This window comes from Ranitomeya imitator, chromosome 2 (assembly GCF_032444005.1).
Source record: "Ranitomeya imitator isolate aRanImi1 chromosome 2, aRanImi1.pri, whole genome shotgun sequence".
Taxonomy (NCBI): Eukaryota; Metazoa; Chordata; class Amphibia; order Anura; family Dendrobatidae; genus Ranitomeya; species Ranitomeya imitator.
The window spans coordinates 9,839,409-9,860,944 of NC_091283.1; the positions used below are offsets into that span (position 1 = coordinate 9,839,409).

Below are 21,536 nucleotides of genomic sequence, written 5' to 3' on the forward strand. Positions count from 1 at the left end.
GGCAACCCACTCAGGTTATTTTTTTTAAATTATTTATAGTGCAGTAGCAGTTGATGAATCCTCCCATCAGCCGCTCCTGCTCTCACTGTTATTAGCGGCAGCAGGTGTTAGATGATGGGAGCTGTGGTCCCATCAGCTGACACCAGTGACCGGAGGTAAACTTTACACCTACGATCACAGGTGCGCGCTCATGCTGTCTTTTGACAGTGTGGGACCCGCAGGTCTGAACAGCGAGCATGATTTCACCGCCGATCAGAAGCCGTGTTTGCCGCACTATGATGCACATGACAGAGCAACAAGCATCTGGCGTTCGGGCAGCGTAATGTCACATGAAAGATGGTGCCAGCATGTTCGTTGGCTGCAAATAAAGCGCCAAACCTGCTGAGCGGGTCATTCAAATATACCGAGGTGAATACCAAATTACTCGCTGCGTAATGGACAGCCCGAATACCGTACTGTTCGTGCGATATATTCGCTCATCACTACTGCCCCTAGGTGCCCGTACATACACGGGTCGTGTAGCATTGCCCTTCCCGATACACTGAGCCCATTCCACCCGGCCAGATGCAGAAAGGACGCCGGCTCAGCACAGCGCTTCTAGGGTTTACACTGAGCGCAGTCTGCAGGCACAGCGAGAAAGTGGTGGGAAATGTAATTATCGACCCCACAGAATATGGAGCGAGTGTGAACGGACGTTCTTTTTAATCTCAGTACTCGTATAGCACCAACCTACTCCGTAGTGCTGTACATGGAGCATTTCCTCCTGTCCTAACCTTGGTTGACAGCCTACGGTTCCTAATCCCAGTGGACAAACACGAATCGTCATTTCTATGTTAGAGGCATTCATAGCGTCCAGCAGAAACGTAAGTGCACAGTATAATGTGTGAACTGGCTTCTAGACTACTCCTGCTTGTCGTATGTGACCATGGCCACTAGAGGGCAGTCTGTTATGTGTGGAGCTGAGGATGCTTTGTGTTTACCATTTCTCCAGTGTTTAGGACACATTTTGTTACATAGTAACACTGGATTGTGGAAGGATGATTAACCCTTTGTGTTGTCTCACTTCTCCCCTTCTCATCATCTCCTTCCTTCTCTCTGGCTACAGAACATTTTCGGAGGGGAGAAGTATCTCACGTTTGAGACTGTGACCTTAGTCCCATACGACAGAAAGTTGATTGACACGAGCATAATGACCGACGTGCAGGTGAGTAGTGAACACAACAGACAGAAGTGCAGGATTCCCGGCACAGCACCCTGCAGACACCACTGATTCCTGGCAGAGGGCGCTGCAGAGTCCCGGTGACGTTCCCGTGTGTTTCCCTCCCGGATCAGATCCCGGTCAGTGATCCCCATGTGGGCGCATCGGTCACAGCATTGTGATCACTGATCCTCCATGTAGATCCATAGATCTCACCATTATACGACTGGTGGCAAACTGGCTGTAGTGTTGGAAGAGTGAACTATACCACGTGGGCACGGGCCAGATGGTGGAGGGCATTAGCTGGTGGGCACTGGTCTGGAGGGCTGATAACTGGGGCATGGCCTGGTGTCTGTGGCCGGAGTCTGAGGCAGTGAGAATAGTGTTGGTCCTACTCCACCATTATGGCAGCGTTCACACGACTGACGCAGTGACTGTAGGCACAGATCTCAGCACTGCGGCATCCGGCAGATGGGTAGAGGCACTGATTACACGCTGGGGGCCGGGCTCGCATAGTTAAAGCCAACTTTGGGGTATTGATCATATCATTGAGGGAAGATATTTAAAGGCAATTCCCATGACAGTAGTTATACCATTAGCAGAAATAACCAGACAGTTAAAGGCAATGTTTGCGGCACTGATTATACCATTGGGCGCAGTGATCAGATGGTTAAAGGGAGCGATTAGGGCAGAGATAATACCATTATGTCACAGATCCTATCGTTAAAGGCAGAGATTGGGGCACGGGTGGACACAAACCGATGAGGGTCCCTGCTTTGGAGGTGATAGTGGCCCCTTGTCCTCTCTGGCCCCTGTGTGATCACACAGATTGCACCAATGATATGTCCACCCCTGGTTTTGACGTGATAGTGGCCCCTTGACATCTCGGACCCCTGTGCGGTCACATTGATTGCACCAATGATATGTCCACCCCTGGTTTGTACGTGATAGAGGCCCCTTTTCCTTTCGGGCCCCTGTTGGGTCACATTGATTGCACCAATAATATGTCCACCCCTGGTTTGTACGTGATAGAGGCCCCTTTTCCTTTCGGGCCCCTGTTGGGTCACATTGATTGCACCAATAATATGTCCACCCCTGGTTTAGACGTGATAGTGGCCCCTTTTCCTCTCGGACCCCTGTGCGGTCACCCAGATTGCACCAATATGTCCATCCCTGGTTTGTATGTGATAGTGGCCTCTTGACCTCTCAGACCCCTGTGCGGTCACCCATATTGCACCAATGATTTGTCCTCCCCTGGTTTGGAGATGATAGTGGCCCCCTGACCTCTCAGGCCTCTGTTTGGTCACACAGATTGCACCAATAATATGTCCACCCCTGGTTTAGACACTAGTGGCCTCTTGACCTTTCGGACCCCTGTGCGGTCACCCAGTTTGCACCAATGATATGTGGGCCCCTGGTTTGGGACACTCATATGGTGACGGCATTAGTGATAGAGACAAGTCCACATCATATATTTTGTCTTCTTCTGTAGATACAACATGTAGACAAACATTATGAGAAGATCCGAAGAATTCTGGGACCCGTATTACAGAAACAAGAGCTTCACGAGGCATTCAGATGGCTGGAGGCAAACACTAAACCCCTGTCACACGGAGCCGCCATCGCAGCCTCCATTGGTGTCCTCATTGTAAGCTCCATCACCAGCCTGTGCATACAGCTGACCACAGCGTGAGATAATGCCGCCATCCAGTGCACTGGCAATATGTGGCCGTCACTACTAATAGACACTAAAGGGGCGTCAGCCTGTGACCTCTGCAGGGAGGCATGAGGCACCTTTACATCGCACCTCGTGGTATGGCCGGCAGGGACTCAGAACTACACTCATCCTACATAATAAATATTGAGGAAGAATCACGTGTGGTCTGTGCTTTATTGTTTGTGCATCAAAATATTGCATTAATGAATATATTGGTAGCTGCAGTGGTCTGGACTTCACAGGGCAGGCATCACATGAGGCCAGCCTCCTCCACTGTCCATAGAAACGTATGGAAAAGTCCCTGGAACTGACAAGCAGCCAGCGAGGTATTATTATAATCATTATTATTTATATATCACCATTGATTCCAACTAACAATGACAGACTGGTACACAGGGGCGAGGACCCGGCCCTTGCGGGCTTACATTCTACAGGATGATGGGGATGGAGACAGTAGGTTGGGGGTTGCAGGAGCTCCGATGTTAGTGAGGAGGCAGCGGGGTCAGTGCAGGCTGTAGGCTTTCCTGAAGAGATGGGTTTTCAGGTTCCGTCTGAAGGATCCGAATGTGGTTGATAGTCGGACGAGTTGGGGCACAGAATTCCAGAGGATGGGGGATATTCGGGAGAAGTCTTGGAGGCGATTGTGTGAGGAGCGAATAAGTGTGGAGGAGAGAAGGAGGTCTTGGGAGGACCGGAGGTCACGTGAGGGAAGATATCGGGAGATTAGTTCAGAGATATAGGGAGGGGACAGGTTGTGGATGGCTTTGTAGGTCAGTGTTAGTAGTGTGAACTGAACACGCTGAGGAATTGGGAGCCAGTGAAGAGATTTGCAGAGGGGGGAAGCAGAGTAAAGGACGGACTGGAGAGGTGCAAGGGTGTTAGCAGGGAGGCCACAGAAAAGGATGTTGCAGTAGTCAAGGCGGGAGATGATGAGGGCATGCACAAGCATTTTAGTAGATTGACTGTTGAGGAAAGGACGGATTCTGGAAATATTTTTGAGCTGGAGGCGACAGGAGGTGGAAAGAGCTTGGATGTGTGGTGTGAAGGACAGGGCAGAGTCAAGGGTTACTCCGAGGCAGCGGACTTCCAGGACAGAGGAAAGTGTGATGTCATTAATTGTGAGAGATAGATCAGGTAGAGAAGATCTGTGAGATGGAGGAAAGATGATGAGCTCAGATTTGTCCACATTGAGTTTGAGGAAGCGAGAGGAGAGGAAGGAGGATATGGCTGATAGACACTCCGGGATTCTGGAGAGCAGAGAGGTGACATCTGGGCCAGAGAGGTAGATCTGAGTGTCATCAGTGTATACAGTGGGTACGGAAAGTATTCAGACGACTATAAATGTTCACTCTTTGTTTCATTGCAGCCATTTGGTAAATTCAAATAAGTTCCTTTTTTCTCATTAATGTTCACTCTGCGCCCCATCTTGACTGAAGAAAAACAGAAATGTAGAAATTTTTGCAAATTTATTAAAAAAGAAAAACTGAAACATCCCATGGTCATAAGTATTCAGCTCAGACACTCATATGTAAGTCCCATGCTGTCCATTTCCTTGTGATCCTCCTTGAGATGGTTCTCCTCCTTCATTGGACTCCAGCTGTGTGTAATTAAACTGATAGGACTTGATTTGGAGCGGCGCACACCTTCTATATAAGACCTCACAGCTCCCAGTGCATGTCAGACCAAAGGAGAATCATGAGGCCAAAGGAACTGGCCAAGGAGCTCAGAGACAGAATTGTGGCAAGGCACAGATCTGGCCAAGGTTACAACAGAATTTCTGCAGGACTCAAGGTTCCTAAGAGCACAGTGGCCTCCATAATCCTTAAATGGAAGAAGTTTGGGACCACCAGAAGTCTTCCTAGACCTGGCCGTCCAGCCAAACTGAGCAATCGTGGGAGAAGAGCCTTGGTGAGAGGTAAATAAGATCCCCAAGATCACTGTGGCTGAGCTCCAGAGATGCAGTAGGGAGATGGGAGAAAGCTCCACAAAGTCAACTATCACTGCAGCCTCCACCAGTCAGGCCTTTATGGCAGAGTGGACGGATGGAAGCCTCTCCTCAGAGCAAGACATATGAAAGCTGCATAGAGTTTGCTAAAAAACACATGAACGACCCTAGACTATGAGAAATAAGACTCTCTGGTCTGATGAGATGAAGATAGACCTTTGGGTTAAGGGTGCAGTCAGTAGAAAGGAGTCCTGTCCTGGGGTCCTGTAACTTTAGACTCTGACCCATTCCTTTGCTTGAGGGGTGGTGGGGAGCGATCAGCTTCATCTCGGACACCAAAACACCTGGTCCTGGCCCCTCATTATCACACAGTCCACTGCTGTCAGTTTGGGGTCCAGGCTGCTGGGCGACATTCCCACCATATTGGTGACTGTACCCAGTATTGGGCTTTCTTCTTGGTGCTGCAGTCCCTTGTGGGGGCGTTTATTGCTGCTGCGGTTTCCTTCCTCATTTACAGGTCTCCTGCGGTGACATTGTGAGCGAGAAGTAACTTTTTGGGGGCGGTCATGTGACCCGGCTTCCTGTAATGTGTTGCATGATTTATATCCTTCCAAAGCAAAGTGCACAAGTCCCAGCGACCTCCAGTCCTGATACATCGATACATTGTATCTATCAATCAGAGATGTTACGGCGGAAACCGTCCAACGCCTCCGACAAGGACCCGGCGCAGAAGAAGAAGGTAGGAAGCGGCATAATGTGTGTGTACGGTAAGGGCGATGTGTACCACCTCCACAGATGTAGCAGAGTTGTGTATCTAAGCCCGTCATCTGGTGACTACACACCAGTGGTACTGTCTGCTGAGCTGTGTATCTAATCCTATCCTGTGTGATACTGACTGCTGAGCCGTGTATCTAATCCTATCCTGTGTGATACCGACTGCTGAGCCGTGTATCTAATCCTATCCTGTGTGATACTGTGTGCTGAGCCGTGTATCTAATCCTATCCTGTGTGATACTGACTGCTGAGCCGTGTATCTAATCCTATCCTGTGTGATACTGTCTGATGAGCCGTGTATCTAATCCTCTCCTGTGTGATACTGTCTGCTGAGCTGTGTATCTAATCCTATCCTGTGTGATACTGTCTGCTGAGCCGTGTATCTAATCCTCTCCTGTGTGATACTGTCTGCTGAGCCGTGTATCTAATCCTATCCTGTGTGATACTGTCTGATGAGCCGTGTATCTAATCCTATCCTGTGTGATACTGTCTGATGAGCCGTGTATCTAATCCTATCCTGTGTGATACTGTCTGCTGAGCTGTGTATCTAATCCTCTCCTGTGTGATACTGTCTGCTGAGCCGTGTATCTAATCCTATCCTGTGTGATACTGTCTGCTGAGCCGTGTATCTAATCCTATCCTGTGTGATACTGTGTGCTGAGCTGTGTATCAAATCCTCTCCAGTGTGATACTGTCTGCTGAGCCGTGTATCTAATCCTCTCCTGTGTGATACTGTCTGCTGAGCCGTGTATCTAATCCTCTCCAGTTTGATACTGTCTGCTGAGCCATGTATCTAATCCTCTCCTGTGTGATACTGTCTGCTGAGCCATGTATCTAATCCTCTCCTGTGTGATACTGACTGCTGAGCCGTGTATCTAATCCTATCCAGTGTGATACTGTCTGCTGAGCCGTGTATCTAATCCTATCCTGTGTGATACTGTCTGCTGAGCCGTGTATCTAATCCTCTCCAGTTTGATACTGTCTGCTGAGCCATGTATCTAATCCTCTCCTGTGTGATACTGTCTGCTGAGCCATGTATCTAATCCTCTCCTGTGTGATACTGACTGCTGAGCCGTGTATCTAATCCTATCCAGTGTGATACTGTCTGCTGAGCCGTGTATCTAATCCTATCCTGTGTGATACTGTCTGCTGAGCCGTGTATCTAATCCTATCCTGTGTGATACTGTCTGCTGAGCCGTGTATCTAATCCTCTCCAGTTTGATACTGTCTGCTGAGCCGTGTATCTAATCCTCTCCAGTTTGATACTGTCTGCTGAGCCGTGTATCTAATCTCCTCATGTGTGACTACTATACTATAAGATGAGTGGTTTCCTCTTATTGCGGAGCCTCCGGGGTCTCAGCTGCTGCACTCTCCTGCCGGCAGACAGTGTGCACAGGTCACTTTTCATCTTGTAATTATTACAAATTACATTCAAACAAAGGTGAATAAAATGTCATCAAACTTTATCATTTCCACTGTTATCCCTGTGACCGAGGCTTCTGGGGGCCGCCTGTACATGAATATATTTAGAAGGTCGCATTAGAGACATGTAATATATGCAGCCCCCAGATCTTGGCTTGGATACCCCATTGCAGGATTGATACCACATGTAGGGTTGAGACCCCGGTATAATCCCCGGATGCACAGGCCGCTCTTATCTCAGGGATCTAGATAAAATCATGGCGACATTTTCACTCCTAGATTTCTTATAAAACCACAATTGTCGTGTTCTCTGGAAGGAAGTTGCTACCTGTTATTAACGGGAAATCATGACGGCCATAAAAATGCAAGAGAAAAAGAAACAGATAGAATAAGTCACTGTGAAAAGTGAGCCGGAGCTGCATTCCCAGTTCTGCTGACAGGGTAAGGCTACTTTCACACTACCGTTTTCTGCAATCCGACACAATGCGTCGTTTTGCAGAAAAAACGCATCCTGCAAAAGTGCTTGCAGGATGCGTTTTTTCCCCATAGACTTGTATTGACGACGCATTGCGACTGATTGACACACGTCCCATCCATCGTGTGACGGATGCGTCGTGCGTTGGCAGACCGTCGGGAGCAAAAAACGCTACATGCAACGTTTTTTGCTCCTGACGGACCGCTTTTTCCGACCGCGCATGCGCGGCCGGAACTCCGCCCCCAGCTCCCCACACCTCACAATGGGGCAGCGGATGCATCGGAGAAATGCATCCGCTGCCTCCGTTGTGCAGTGCGTTAAACGCTAGCGTCGGAATCTCTGCCCGACGCATTGCGACGGGGAGATTCCGACGCTAGTGTGAAAGTAGCCCACCATCTCACATAGCGCAGCTCCTGCCCAGGCGAGGATCACACAGGCGATCACAGACAGGACGGCCGGGAATTGCAGCTGCTGCTTGCTGTGAGGTAAAACGTTATCCTGACTGTGTTGCTAAGATTTCCAGGGCATAAAATATTAAGATTAAGGTTCTGTTCATGTGTCCAGTTATCATCAGTTTACTCCAGATCCAGAATTAAAACACAAAAATGTGTTCCTCAGAAATGGCGCAAAAATGAACGCAGACTGGAAAGTAAAGTTTCAGTTTCTGAATGCATCCAAGTAAAAATTGTATTTATATCGCACATCTTGGTTTCCATTTTGCATCTTTTTTTTTGTAACGTTTCGCCTCCTACTAGCGGCAGCTCAGGACCCCTCTAGTGCTCTGCGCATGCGCAGACCTACGTATAAAAATGGATCCATGAACGGATGACATGACTGATGACATAATGGATCCGGTAACAGACGACCTTTCGTCGTTATCAGTTTCGCATACAGTAGATCTCATTTGTTTTTCATAGATTCCATGTTAAACAGATCCGTTCGGTTTCTGTTTTCTCGGCCTGATACAGTTGTGCTGATTACATGTTTTGTTAAGAGTACAGGGTGGGCCATGTAAAGCGCCATGGAAAAAATGGCGCTATAATAATAAATAATAATAATAATGTATATGGATACACCTAAATAAAATGGGAATGGTTGGGGATATCAACTTCCTGTTTGTGGCACATTGGTTTATGGGAGGGGAAAACTTTTCTGGATGGGTGGTGACCATGGCGGCCATTTTGAAGTCGGCCATTTTGGATCCAACTTCATTTTTTCCAATGGCAAGAGGCTGATGTGACACATCAAACTTATTGTAATTTTCACAAGAATAACAATGGTGTGCTTGGTTTTAACGTTGTTTAGATTATACTGAAAAAAATAGCTGACAGTGCTGGAACTTGTAGTGGAGTAGTAGTGGTGGAGCTGTGACTTTAGGAAATGTGCACGTCCTTGTTGGGCTGTCAATCAGACTGACCTGGATGGAAAGTTCTCCCATTATCTGGCATTTCCTCCTCATAGCTGCCCCGTTTTGCACCTTCCCCCCCCAACGTGCTTGTTTTCTGCCATACAATAAGTTTCCCCTTATGTCCTGCTGAATGGGAATTAATCAATTCTATCATCCTTATACTGCCCAAGTCTGTTGGTCCGGGGAGGCAGTCTCCTGTACAGCAGAAAGAAATCCAGTGACCAATTCCACGACTACACTTAGTAAATGTGACCGGAGATAAGAGGATGCGAAGAAGCCAGAAGTAAAGTAATGAATCCATCAGAAAACACTGATTACTGGAGAAGACAACTAGCAACAATGTAACCAGGAGCGGACACTAATAAATGAATGTAAACCACCCGTCCGTCATCCGGTACCTGGAGGGTTCTGCCTTTAGCCATTTTGCGGTGTTTTTTTAGCCTGGTTTCTGCCGTTTTCAGCTCTTTCAGGAGCAGATATGACATTTACCATTATTAGTCACCACATCAGATTTTCCGGCGGTGCACAAGAGATGAAGATCAATATGAAGGTGCGGAAATAGATGAGGAATCGGAGCATCGGGTTGGGGGTCTTCTGGGGACAAGAGAGAGTTTTATTAAAGACAACCTGATACACGAAGGATTGATACTATAAAGGTAAAGACTATAGAGAAGTAGTAGCACCGTCACCATGGATGTTCACCGCACCATTACTGCAGCTGCCAAGGGGACAAGTGATGAACCTGTTTGCCGAGGAGAAAGATTACAAGTAGCGTCCTATCTATGCTGTCTACTGGGAGAGGTAGCTAGAATAAACCCGTCAGGTCCTCAAAAATGTCCTCAATAATGTCCCAATTGTTTGCCATAGTTTAGACATAATTGACTTTCCCCGAGCTTCACGTCATCTCTCCAGCAATCGAATTCTCGAGGATCCGTCTGTTTTCCCTCCTAGTACTGATGTGGCTGTCGGTTGGGCTGGATATGGCACCGCCAGGCTTTTCTGGGCATGTGCCAGAGACTGGTCGCCCAACTTCATTGCTCATGCTCAGGCAGGGTCAGTTTTAGAAAAAGTGGGGTCCTGGTCAAAATGGGGCCCCAAATGCTCACATATTGCTCCATCACACAAAAACATTTCCATTGTATTTACAAGTGCTGAGTTCAGACCGTTAAATGAGCGATCGATAATATTGAAGTCATTCGACGCTTGTTTCCCGGCCTCTTTACAGAAGAAGAATAAAGGGCACAGAATGATCACTAGTAGATCAATCTGTCCACATACAGTATAATGTGATCAGCAGCATATCTGCAACTTTCACCAGGCAGTGTGCTGCCAAGAGCAATGATTTTTGTTCTGCCATAAACAATCCAATCACTCGGTGAATAAGCAGCATTTTGCCAGTTTAGTAAAATGCATCACATAGTCCTTCATATAGTATAATGCACTCCATAGTCCTCCATATAGCATAATGCATACCTCACAGTCCTTCATATAGTATAATGTGCCCCATAATCCTCCATATAGCATAATGCATACCTCACAGTCCTTCATATAGCATAATGCAAACCTCAGTCCTTCATATAGTATAATATGCCCCATAGTCCTCCATATAGCATAATGCATACCCCATAGTCCTCCATATCGTATAATGTGCCCCATAATCCTCCACATAGTATAATGCACTCCATCGTCCTCCATATAGCATAATGTGCCCTATAGTCCTCCATATAGCATAATGCAAACCTCACAGTCCTTCATATAGTATAATGTGTTCCATAATCCTCCATATAGCATAATGCATACCTCACAGTCCTTCATATAGCATAATGTGCCCTATAGTCCTCCATATAGCATAATGTGCCCTATAGTCCTCCATATAGCATAATGCAAACCTCACAGTCCTCCATATCGTATAATGTGCCCCATAATCCTCCACATAGTATAATGCACTCCATCGTCCTCCATATAGCATAATGTGCCCTATAGTCCTCCATATAGAATAATGCAAACCTCACAGTCCTTCATATAGTATAATGTGCCCCATAATCCTCCATATAGCATAATGCATACCCCATAGTCCTCCATATTGTATAATGTGCACCATAGTCCTCCATATAGTATAATGCACTCTCCATAGCCTTCCATATGGTATAATGCATAGCCGCATAGCCAATAGTCATTCATATTGAAGTGACATCATCACTTCCGCTGAGTCAGATGCAGAGGGGGAATGATGGGAGAGGGAGCATCAGCAGACACTCTCACCTCCATCATTGCTTTCAACTGTATCGGTACGCTGATGTACATTCAGCTGTGATGCAGGAGGGGGTGGGAGCTGGCACTGGCAGTGGGGCCCCCCTGACACACGGGTCCCTATTAACAGCACGCCACTGGCTGGGGTCCTTTGAGGGAGTGGGGCCCTAGGAAAATGCCTATTTTGCCTGCCCCTAACACCGGCCCTGTGCTCAGGAAGAATGAAGTTTTGCACATGAGTGACCTAGATCATTTAACGCGGATGGAGAAGGTCAAGACGCCGGACTGTTCTGTGGAAGTGAGACCCTGACAGACCCATCAGAAATAGATTGGATATCCTGCAAGAAAAGTTGGTTTGTGAATATCTCAAAAACAGTATTGAGAGTGAAGGACAGGACTGAACATCTGCACTGTGGCTGCACATTGTTATCTGGCCATATGGAGGCTTCTGACACCTAATGTAGTATTTCATCTATTATTCTGCTATTAATATTATGGGAAGCACTTTTCCCCTTTTTGGATAGAATTCATTGACCTTTTGTGAATTTTTTTTCTTTTAATTAATAACAAATATTTACATTTTGCTAATTTTCCGTCTCATAGTTTTTGCGCAGTTGAATTTATCTTTTGCCGATAAAGGAAGAGGGCAATGACGTCCTTCCCTCTGTCTAGACCAAAATCATTTACATTTCGGCATCTGCAGAAATTTTTTTTTTTTCGTTTAATAGAAAAAAAATAATAAAAGCCCAAACAATTTTTTTTTCTCGGTCATAATTTGCGTGTCTGTTCACTCAGACCCTGTTATTGGTGGTGTGACTTCCTCACAGCTTTTCACAGTGTCATATGCTTCCTGCCAAGCCGCACAGAGTGCAGGCGGCGCGCAGCAGGTGTGGGGAGACAAGGGGTTAATAAGATCTCATATCTGTGCATGGCAGCTGTAGACCAGAGAACAGGAGACTTCAGCAACCTTCCCAGAAGTGAGAAGAAAAAAACCGCACTCCACATTCTGGAGCTCCACCGTGTTACATTGTATCGTTTCATCATCATTCTATAGAATCATACACTTTGCTCCACTTAAAGGGACACTGTCACCTGAATTTGGAGGGAACAATCTTCAGCCATGGAGGCGGGGTTTTTGGGTGTTTGATTCACCCTTTCCTTACCCGCCGGCTGCATGCTGGCTGCAATATTGGATTGAAGTTCATTCTCTGTCCTCCATAGTACACGCCTGCGCAAGGCAATCTTCCCCTGCGCAGGCGTGTACTATGGAGGACAGAATGAACTTCAATCCAATATTGCAGCCAGCATGCAGCCAGCGGGTAAGGAAAGGGTGAATCAAACACCCGAAAACTCCGCCTCCATGGCTGAAGATTGTTCCCTCCAAATTCAGGTGACAGTGTCCCTTTAAAGGGGCACCTGTTATTTTACAGGCTATGTCTGCATACGATACCTATGTAGGACTAGAATGTATGCAGGGACCTCTGCCATGGAGCTGAACGGCTCCTTCCTTATAGACTTGCTCATCGCCAGGTTCACGTCCTTCTCAGCTTCCTCACAGAGCTATTCTGCAGAATTTTCCTGAACAAAACCGGATGTTTTCTGCAGGAAATCCACATGCGTTTTTTTTCTCGTTTTTTTTTCCCCGTTTTTGTGCATTTTTTCCAGAGCTTCCCAATGCATTAAATAGTGGCAAAAACGCGAAAAATCCGCAAAATTAATAAATTAATGAACATGCTGCGTTTTTTTTCATGGAAAAAAACGCATCATGTGCACAAAAATTGCAGAATGCATTAAAAATGATGGGATGCTTATGTATGCGTTTTTTAAGCGTTTTTTTCTGGGGGAAACGGATGAAAAAAATGCAAAAAAAAACGCAAAAAATCCTGAACCTGTGTACATAGCCTTACAGTCAGACTTTCCAGTAGAGCAATCCCGTGCCCATAAAAAAAAAGTATAATACAGGATGTAACTCAGGATCAGTAATGTATGTACACAGTGGCTGCACCAGCAGAATAGTGAGTGCAGCCCTGGGGTATAATATAGGATGTAACTCAGGATCAGTAATGTAATGTATGTACAAAGTGACTGCACCAGCAGAATAGTGAGCGCAGCTCTGGGGTATAATACAGGAGGTAACTCAGGAGCAGTAATGTAATGTATGTACACAGTGACTGCACCAGCAGAATAGTGAGTGCAGCTCTGGGGTATAATACAGGAGGTAACTCAGGATCAGTAATGTAATGTATGTACACAGTGACTGCACCAGCAGAATAGTGAGTGCTGCTCTATAGTATAATACAGGATGTAACTCAGGATCAGTAATGTATATACACAGTGACTGCACCAGCAGAATAGTGAGTGCAGCTCTGGAGTATTGTACAGGAGTTGACTAAGGAAGGATCAGTACAGGATCAGTATATGGAGGCAGGACAAAGGAGCATGAGTTCTTTGGAATCTTGAATAGATTTTGCTCAGGGTGACCATTAACCAGAATCTTTTATGGTCGGTAACAGGCTTTAGAGAAGCAGCTATAACACTGTTCCAAGCACAGATTGATTATGAAGTTTTTGTTTTTTTTTCAAACGTTTTTATTGAACATTTTAACAATTTTTTAAGACATCTGCATTTTGTTTATATGTGTAATAGTTCGCATTGATTATGAAGTTTTAATCAAGCTCCTTTCTATCACAAAGAATCAATTCTCTTTATATAATGCTTCCAGCAAACATATATGAAAGTCTCTTTACAGACAATTTCTCTTCACACAGTGTTTTTACGTAGAGTAGCACTATACTTTCATCATGCAGTGAGGTGGGGAGGGGGGATGAGTCTGGTGCTGTTTGCTCTCTATCACACTCTTATCTTGAGGCAACAATGATTGCTCCTGGCTGTCCTGACTGCCTCTAGCGTTACATTATAGAAAAAATGCCGCCGAGAGCAGGGGGTCGGGAGCATGGGGACGCCGTCTACATATTTGTGCCCTGATTATGCAAATAATCCGCCGCCATCGTAAGTTTTTACTTACGCTATTCGTTTCGGGCACCATTGTCTTGCTACTCCTGGTGCCGGAATCGGCGCCTGCGCAGTCCGCGCTTTCCGGCGCCATTTTCTTGAAGACACACTGCTGTGTGTCTTCAAGAAAATGGCGCCGGAAAGCACCGACTGCGCAAGCGCCGATTCCGGCACCAGGAGCAAGACAATGGCGCCCGAAACGAATAGCGTAAGTAAAAACTTGCTGTGCCATGAGGCTGTGGCACTTCATGCCACAGCAATTTGTTACTTACGCCATTTCTTTCCGGCGCCATTGTCTTGCTCCTCCTGGTGCCGGAATCGGCGCCTGCGCAGTCCGCGCTTACCGGCGCCATTTTCTTGAAGACACACAGCAGTGTGTCTTCAAGAAAATGGCGCCGGAAAGCGCGGACTGCGCAGGAACCGATTCCGGCACCAGGAGGAGCAAGACAATGGCGCCGGAAAAGAATCAGGTAGCGTAAGTAACAAATTGCTGTGCCATGAGGCTGTGGCACTTCATGCCACAGCTATTTGTTACTTACGCCACCTGATGGGGGTCATAAACCTTTATGGAGCAGCGTATGGGGCATATGGATGGGAGCAGCACATGACAGAACGGGGGTGCAGGATGGCAGCAGCACATGACAGAACGGGGGCGCAGGATGGGAGCAGCACATGTCAGAACAGGGGCGCAGGATGGCAGCAGCACATGACAGAATGGGGGTGCAGGATGGCAGCAGCACATGACAGAACGGGGGTGCAGGATGGGAGCAGCACATGACAGAACGGGGGCGCAGGATGGCAGCAGCACATGACAGAACATGGGTGCAGGATGGGAGCAGCACATGACAGGATGGGGACGCAGGATGGGAGCAGCACATGTCAGAATTGGGGCGCAGGATGGGAGCAGCACATGACAGGATGGGGGCGCAGGATGGGTGCAGCACATGACAGGACGGGGACGCAGGATGGAAGCAACACATGACAGAACGGGAGTGCAGGATGGGAGCAGCACATGACAGCACGGGGGTGCAGGATGGAAGCAGCACATGACAGAACGGGGGCGCAGGATGGGAGCAGCACATGACAGAACGGGGGTGCAGGATGGAAGCCGCACATGACAGAACGGGGGCGCAGGATGGGAGCAGCACATGTCAGAATGGGGGCACAGGATGGGAGCAGCACATGCCATAATGGGGGCGCAGGATGAGTGCAGCACATGACAGGATGGGGATGCAGGATGGAGCAGCACATGACAGGATGGGGGTGCAGGATGGGTGCAGCACATGACAGAACGGGAGTGCAGGATGGGAGCAGCACATGACAGAATGGGGTGCAGGATGGAAGCAGCACATGACAGAACGGGGGCGCAGGATGGGAGCAGCACATGACAGAACGGGGGTGCAGGATGGAAGCAGCACATGACACTATGGGGACGCAGGATGGAGCAGCACATACCAGGATGGAGACCATATACCAATATAAATGCTCGCCACCCGGGCGTAGAACGGGTTCAATAGCTAGTTACTATATATATTACTATATCACACTGCAGTGAAGGGGTCACCATATTACTATATATACAGTGAAGGAAATAATTATTTAATCCCTTGCTGATTTTGGAAGTTTGCCCATTGACAAAGACATCAACTCGATACCTGCATTAAAGACAGCTGTCTTACATAGTCACCTTTATAAAAGACTCCTGTCCACAGACTCCATTAATCAGTCAGACTCTAACATCTACAACATGGGCAAGACCAAAGAGCTTTATAAGAATGTCAGGGACAAGATCATAAATTTCAAAAAACTGACCGTCACATCCAAACATAGAATAAGTGTGAACAGGTGCTGAACCTAGAGTCACCAACTCGTATACAGTCAAATAAATAAGGAAGCACACTGAGGCGCTAAAACATGCAAACATGAAAATTGAACTGCATTACTGCACTAGAAATATGAATAAATGAGCGCGTCTAGCGCATAAATTGGCCAATTCATGTGTACCTGGTAGCCACATTAAGGCATCTCTCGTATACCAGGACCTAAACTTCCTTTCCTCACTGAGAATAAACATCTTCATCTGAATGGGAACCTACTGTGAATCCTCTTCTTAGACTATAATCTCTCTCTCTCTCTGGAGGGGTAATGGTCCTGCAGCGATTAAAACACCTGTGGCTAAAAGGCAGAGTGCTCAGTCAGAAGGCTAATGAATACAAATTTCAAAAAACTGACCATCACATCCAAACATAGAATAAGTGTGAACAGGTGCTGAACCTAGAGTCGCCAACTCATATACAGTTAAATAAGGCAGCACACTGTGGCGCTAAAACATGCAAATATGAAGGTTGAACTGCATTACTGCACTAGAAATATGAAAAAATGAGAGCATTTAGTGCATAAATTGGCCAATTCATGTGTACCTGGTAGCCACATTAAGGCATCTCTCGTATACCAGGACAGAGAGATAACTGGTCAGGATGGAACAGGAATCAGGATACTAAGAGAGTGCTCTGGGCAGGAGTTTTAAGGTGTTAAGCTAAGTCCAGACTATTATGGCTAATTAGTTCCCGTAAGAAAAAAGAGGAAGCGGAACCCTGGGTTGAGAATATAATAGGACTCTCACTGACCTGACTGCATGGGTGTGCTGGGTGGTGGAGAAGACAGAAATACTTGAGGCAGAAACAAGTAAACTTGAAAAGGTAGAGCGACCATGTGTGAAGATGTTCCATATTGTGAAAGAAATGTGCGTGAAGTGATGCACCCCCTGTCTAGTTCCCACGAAGTTAATTTTGAGTAAAAGACTATTTTTGAGTGGTGGTCTTTGCCATTGAACTGTTCAACATCCGGTCCTGGCCACCCAAAGTCATCGGCATTATGAGGCCTGCAAGAACTTAGCGCCGTCATAGACAAAGTCCACACCCGCAGCCATTAACTCCACCTTCTTATAGCATGTCGGGTGTGAAAGACGAGAATCTCGCCCATGGATGCCGCCCCGCGCCAAGTTACACTTATTCCCACTGTAACAGATGGAAAGAAAGAAGTAAGATGGAAAATTCAGGTTTCTCATAAGTCGCCCAATAATTCTGCACATAGAGATATTATCTAGATATATTATCTGGAGACAAAACCGCGCTGTTACTTAATTGTTACATATTCATCTGTCAGGTTTATTCACCTTCTGAACTGTCGACATCGGAGATGATCAGTAATAACATCACAAATACAAATTACCCAATAATTCTGCGCATGGTGTAAAAGAATATAACTACTTGTTTGACTTTTGATACTTTGAGGTCTTCTTGGTGCTTTCTTCAATAAGTCAGAATTTTGTGTTGTTGTTTTGGGGCTGTAAATTATTACTGCGGTGTTTCCAGCTTAGAGGAACTAATTTGTTATTAGGGTGAGGTTTCATTACACTAAACAAGATAATTTTAGAAATCTTCCTTGCTTTTTTGGATTTTTCAAATGCCTAAGGAGGAACTTGAGTGGAGTTTTGTGGTGACGAAGAGAAACAAGTGCAGAGGTTACGTTGAGCCAGCGCTCTTTGTCGCAGGGATCCCTAGGACGGTAATATTAGATTTATACAGAGATGTGGTATTTGCCCCATGAAACTTGTTTCACTGCTCACAGATAAAGACTAATTTGTGGTCAAATGGTTGCACCTTATTATGAGACATGAAGCAAAAACATTTTGCAAAACAATCACAGAAACATGAATAATAATCGGATCATGACTTTTAGAGGTAAAAACTATGGATTAAAAAAATATAAGAGTCTTCTATGTTAGTTTTTGGATTTTCACAAGTCATGGTCTGGAGAATTAATGCAAATTTGTAATTTTCTTTCTCCTTTCCTTACTCTTCCTTAGCTGTCATTACAACGTTCCAGCAGTTTTAAGGACTTTGGGAAATCGAAGAGCAGCTCTCCAGTGTGCGACAAGGAATTCAACCTGGGGAATGACGTGAGTCCTCCGCTCCTGATCACAGATTATCTCGATTAGTAGAGAGACTTCATGTATCCCATAACCAAGTAAATCACAACACTGAGGGAAACAATATATAGTCAGACAGCAAGAAATGACTGCCCAAACCAAGCACAGCACTCATGGTGGGGGAGAGCCGTTCAATGCTCCTGTAAATCTACTTGTTGTGCATCCACCTCCGCAAGGAGAGAGGGAATATAAGTAGGTGAAAGGTGTACTGAATTGTTGGGTTATGAGCGACTGTGCTTGGTTTGAACAGTCATTTTTGCACTAACAAATTTCCTTTAGGACAAAATTGATTTTAAAGGGGAATCCACCCAAATACTTTCTTTATTATTTGATCATTTGCTCCTTGGGTCATTGGCAGAGACACTTTTATTTTGATTAGGGCCATGAGGTTCATCGTTTCTTCTTTTCCTTTTCTCTTTATGTGCTGTGAAATATTAATGATCTGATTATATAAATAATATATACAGTTCTCTGCTAAAGTTTTCTGCAGGTGTTGAAAAATGCTGCAGAGCAAAATGTTTTCAAACATAGAAGAATTAATAGTTTGCTTTTATCAATTAACAAAATGCAAAGTGTGTGAAGAAAAGAGAAATGTCAATCCATCAGTCCCAGGACTCCTCGTTGTTAATGACATTGGCTGGATGTTGGGGGTCGTTGTACGGTTGCAGAATACATTTTAAGCATGGAGGACACCAAGAAATGAGAAAAGTTGAGGACAGCTTACGTAGTGGTCAGCCAAGGAAGCGTAGCGTAGCAGATAAGACACTTCATGTACTTCTCTTCGAAATCTGAAGATGTCCAGCAGTGCCATCAGCTCAGAACTAGCAGCGACCAGTGGTACCAGTTGCACCATCTACTGTTCAGAGAAGCCGACACATCAGCAAGGGTCTGCAGGAGAGCGGCACATCAGCAAGGGTCTGCAGGAAAGCAGCACATCAGCGAGTGTCTGTAGGAGAGCGGCTCATTAGCGGAGGTCTGGAGGAGAGCGGCACATCAGCAAGGTTCTGCAGGAGAGCGGCACATCATTGATGGCCTGGAAGAGAGCGGCACATCAACAAGGGTCTGAAGGAGAGCAGCACGTCAACGGGGGTCTAGAGGAGAGCGACATGTCAGCGAGGGTCTGGAGGGGGATCAGCACATCAGCAAGGGTCTGCAGGAAAGCGGCACATCAGCGGAGGTCTGGAGGAGAGTGGCACATAAGCAAGGGTCTGCAGAAGAGCAGCACATCAGCGAGCGTCTTCAGAAGAGCGGCACATTAGTGAAGGTCTTCAGAAGAGCAGCACATTAGCAAGGGTCTGGAGGACAGCGAGACATCAGCGAGGGTCTGCAGCAGAGCGGCACATCATCGAGGGTCTGGAGGACAGCGAGACATCAGCGAGGGTCTGCAGCAGAGCGGCACATCAGCGAGGGTCTGCAGGACAGCGACACATCAGCGAGGGTCTGGAGGAGAGTGGCACATCAGCGAGGGTCTGGAGGAGAGTGGCACATCAGCGAGGGTCTGGAGGAGAGTGGCACATCAGCGAGGGTCTGCTGTAGAGTGGAACATCAGTGAGGGTCTGCAGGAGAGCGGCACATCAGTGAGGGTCTGCAGGAGAGCGGCACATCAGTGAGGGTCTGCAGGAGAGCGGCACATCAGTGAGGGTCTGCAGGAGAGCGGCACATCAGCGAGGGTCTGGAGGAGAGCGGCACATCAGCGAGGGTCTGGAGGAGAGCGGCACATCAGCGAGGGTCTGCAGGAGAGCGGCACATCAGCGAGGGTCTGCAGGAGAGCGGCACATCAGCGAGGGTCTGCAGGAGAGCGGCACATCAGCGAGGCTCTGCAGGAGATCGGCACATCAGTGAGGGTCTGCAGGAGAGCGGCACATCAGCGAGGGTCTGGAGGAGAGCGGCACATCAGCGAGGGTCTGGAGGAGAGCGGCACATCAGCGAGGGTCTGGAGGAGAGCGGTACATCAGCGAGGGTCTGCAGGAGAGCGGCACATCAGCGAGGGTCTGCAGGAGAGCGGCACATCAGCGGGATTCTGGAGAACAGCGAGACATCAGCGAGGGTCTGGAGGAGAGCGGCACATCAGCGAGGGTCTGCAGGAGAGCGGCACATCAGCGAGATTCTGGAGAACAGCGAGACATCAGCGAGGGTCTGTAGGAGAGCGGCGTAATCAAATACTGATTATGGAGGAGACGGTTGGTCACTAGATACTGATGATGGAGTCCGCAGGTGGTCACAAGATGCTGATGATGGAGGCAATAAGGTGACGGGAGGTCACTAGATACTAATGGTGGAGGCAACAGGCAGTCACCAGATACTGATGATGAAGGCGACTGTTGGTCACAAGATACTGGTATTGGAAGTGACATGATGTCCTCAAATACTGGTGATTATGGATGAGACAGTTGGTCACTAGATACTGATGATTTAGGCAGTGGAAGGTCACCAAATACTGATAGAGGTGACAGGCGATCACCAGATGCTGATGATGGAGGCGACGTTATATCCTCAAATACTAATTATGGAGGAGACAATTGGTCAGCAGATATTGATGAATTTACATTTCTCTTTTCTCCGTTCACTTTGTATTTTGTTTATTGGTAGAAACAAACTATTATAAACACTTCTATGTATGAAGCTTCATACCCCGCAGTATTTTTCCCCACACACATATATTTAATATATATACATTGTATACTAGCAGCAGATCATTGTATGTTCCATTGACTGCATCTTCTCACACTTCAGCAAAATTGCATCGACTTCCTCTTTTTTGCTATCAGGTGATATAATTTATGAAGTATCACATAAACACAGGATGCCGCAGCTTCATTTATAGGCGTTGTGACTCAAAAGCAGAACATGCTGCTGTGAGATGCAAAAGTGATAGTTTTAATATAAAAATATTTAGCAACTTTTTAATTTACCAGTGTGATATTACATTTTGCATTTAGAAACGAGCGGTGGAAAGTTTGCTTTTTGATTTCTCGAAAGGAATAAAACAGAAACCATCAGCCCTAGCCTGTGGCCACAGATGCTGGGGGTCACCCGATGGGTTTTTCCATCATCAAACTAATCAGATCATGTGACCACATAAGGTAACGATGATGGGCTAGAAGGGGCGTCCCTGGCAGCCGGAGATACAAGATTATTACTCAGCAGTAAATATTAGAATATTATCCAGTTTGTTTAATTGTATTTTTCTTTCAGATTGGATTTCAGGCCGATCTGAGACACTTTGGCAGATCGGTGAGCAGAACTAGTTCAGGAGAAATCTGCAGACATTTGCTTTTAGATTAGATGGATCTGGTCCTCAGCACAAAAGCAGAGAATGAGAATATATTACATGGGCCGCACAT

The 21,536-nt window shown here is 46.6% G+C and overlaps 2 protein-coding genes across 2 annotated transcripts in view; both read left to right on the top strand.

Moving 5' to 3' along the window:
• XPNPEP2 (X-prolyl aminopeptidase 2) overlaps window positions 1–3,070 on the top strand; it is a 110,100-nt gene extending 107,030 nt beyond the window's left edge. Inside the window, exons 20-21 of the mRNA XM_069746091.1 lie at window positions 1,106–1,204; window positions 2,691–3,070. Coding sequence (XP_069602192.1) covers window positions 1,106–1,204; window positions 2,691–2,891 — 300 coding nt within the window. The 3' untranslated portion in view covers window positions 2,892–3,070. The remainder of the gene's footprint in view (window positions 1–1,105; window positions 1,205–2,690) is intronic.
• Window positions 3,071–5,486: 2,416 nt separating this feature from the next.
• The window catches only part of SASH3 (SAM and SH3 domain containing 3), a 44,098-nt gene continuing 28,048 nt past the window's right edge, over window positions 5,487–21,536 (top strand). The window contains exons 1-2 of the mRNA XM_069746092.1: window positions 5,487–5,599; window positions 18,070–18,162. Of these exons, the coding sequence (XP_069602193.1) occupies window positions 5,543–5,599; window positions 18,070–18,162 (150 nt within the window). The 5' untranslated portion in view covers window positions 5,487–5,542. The remainder of the gene's footprint in view (window positions 5,600–18,069; window positions 18,163–21,536) is intronic.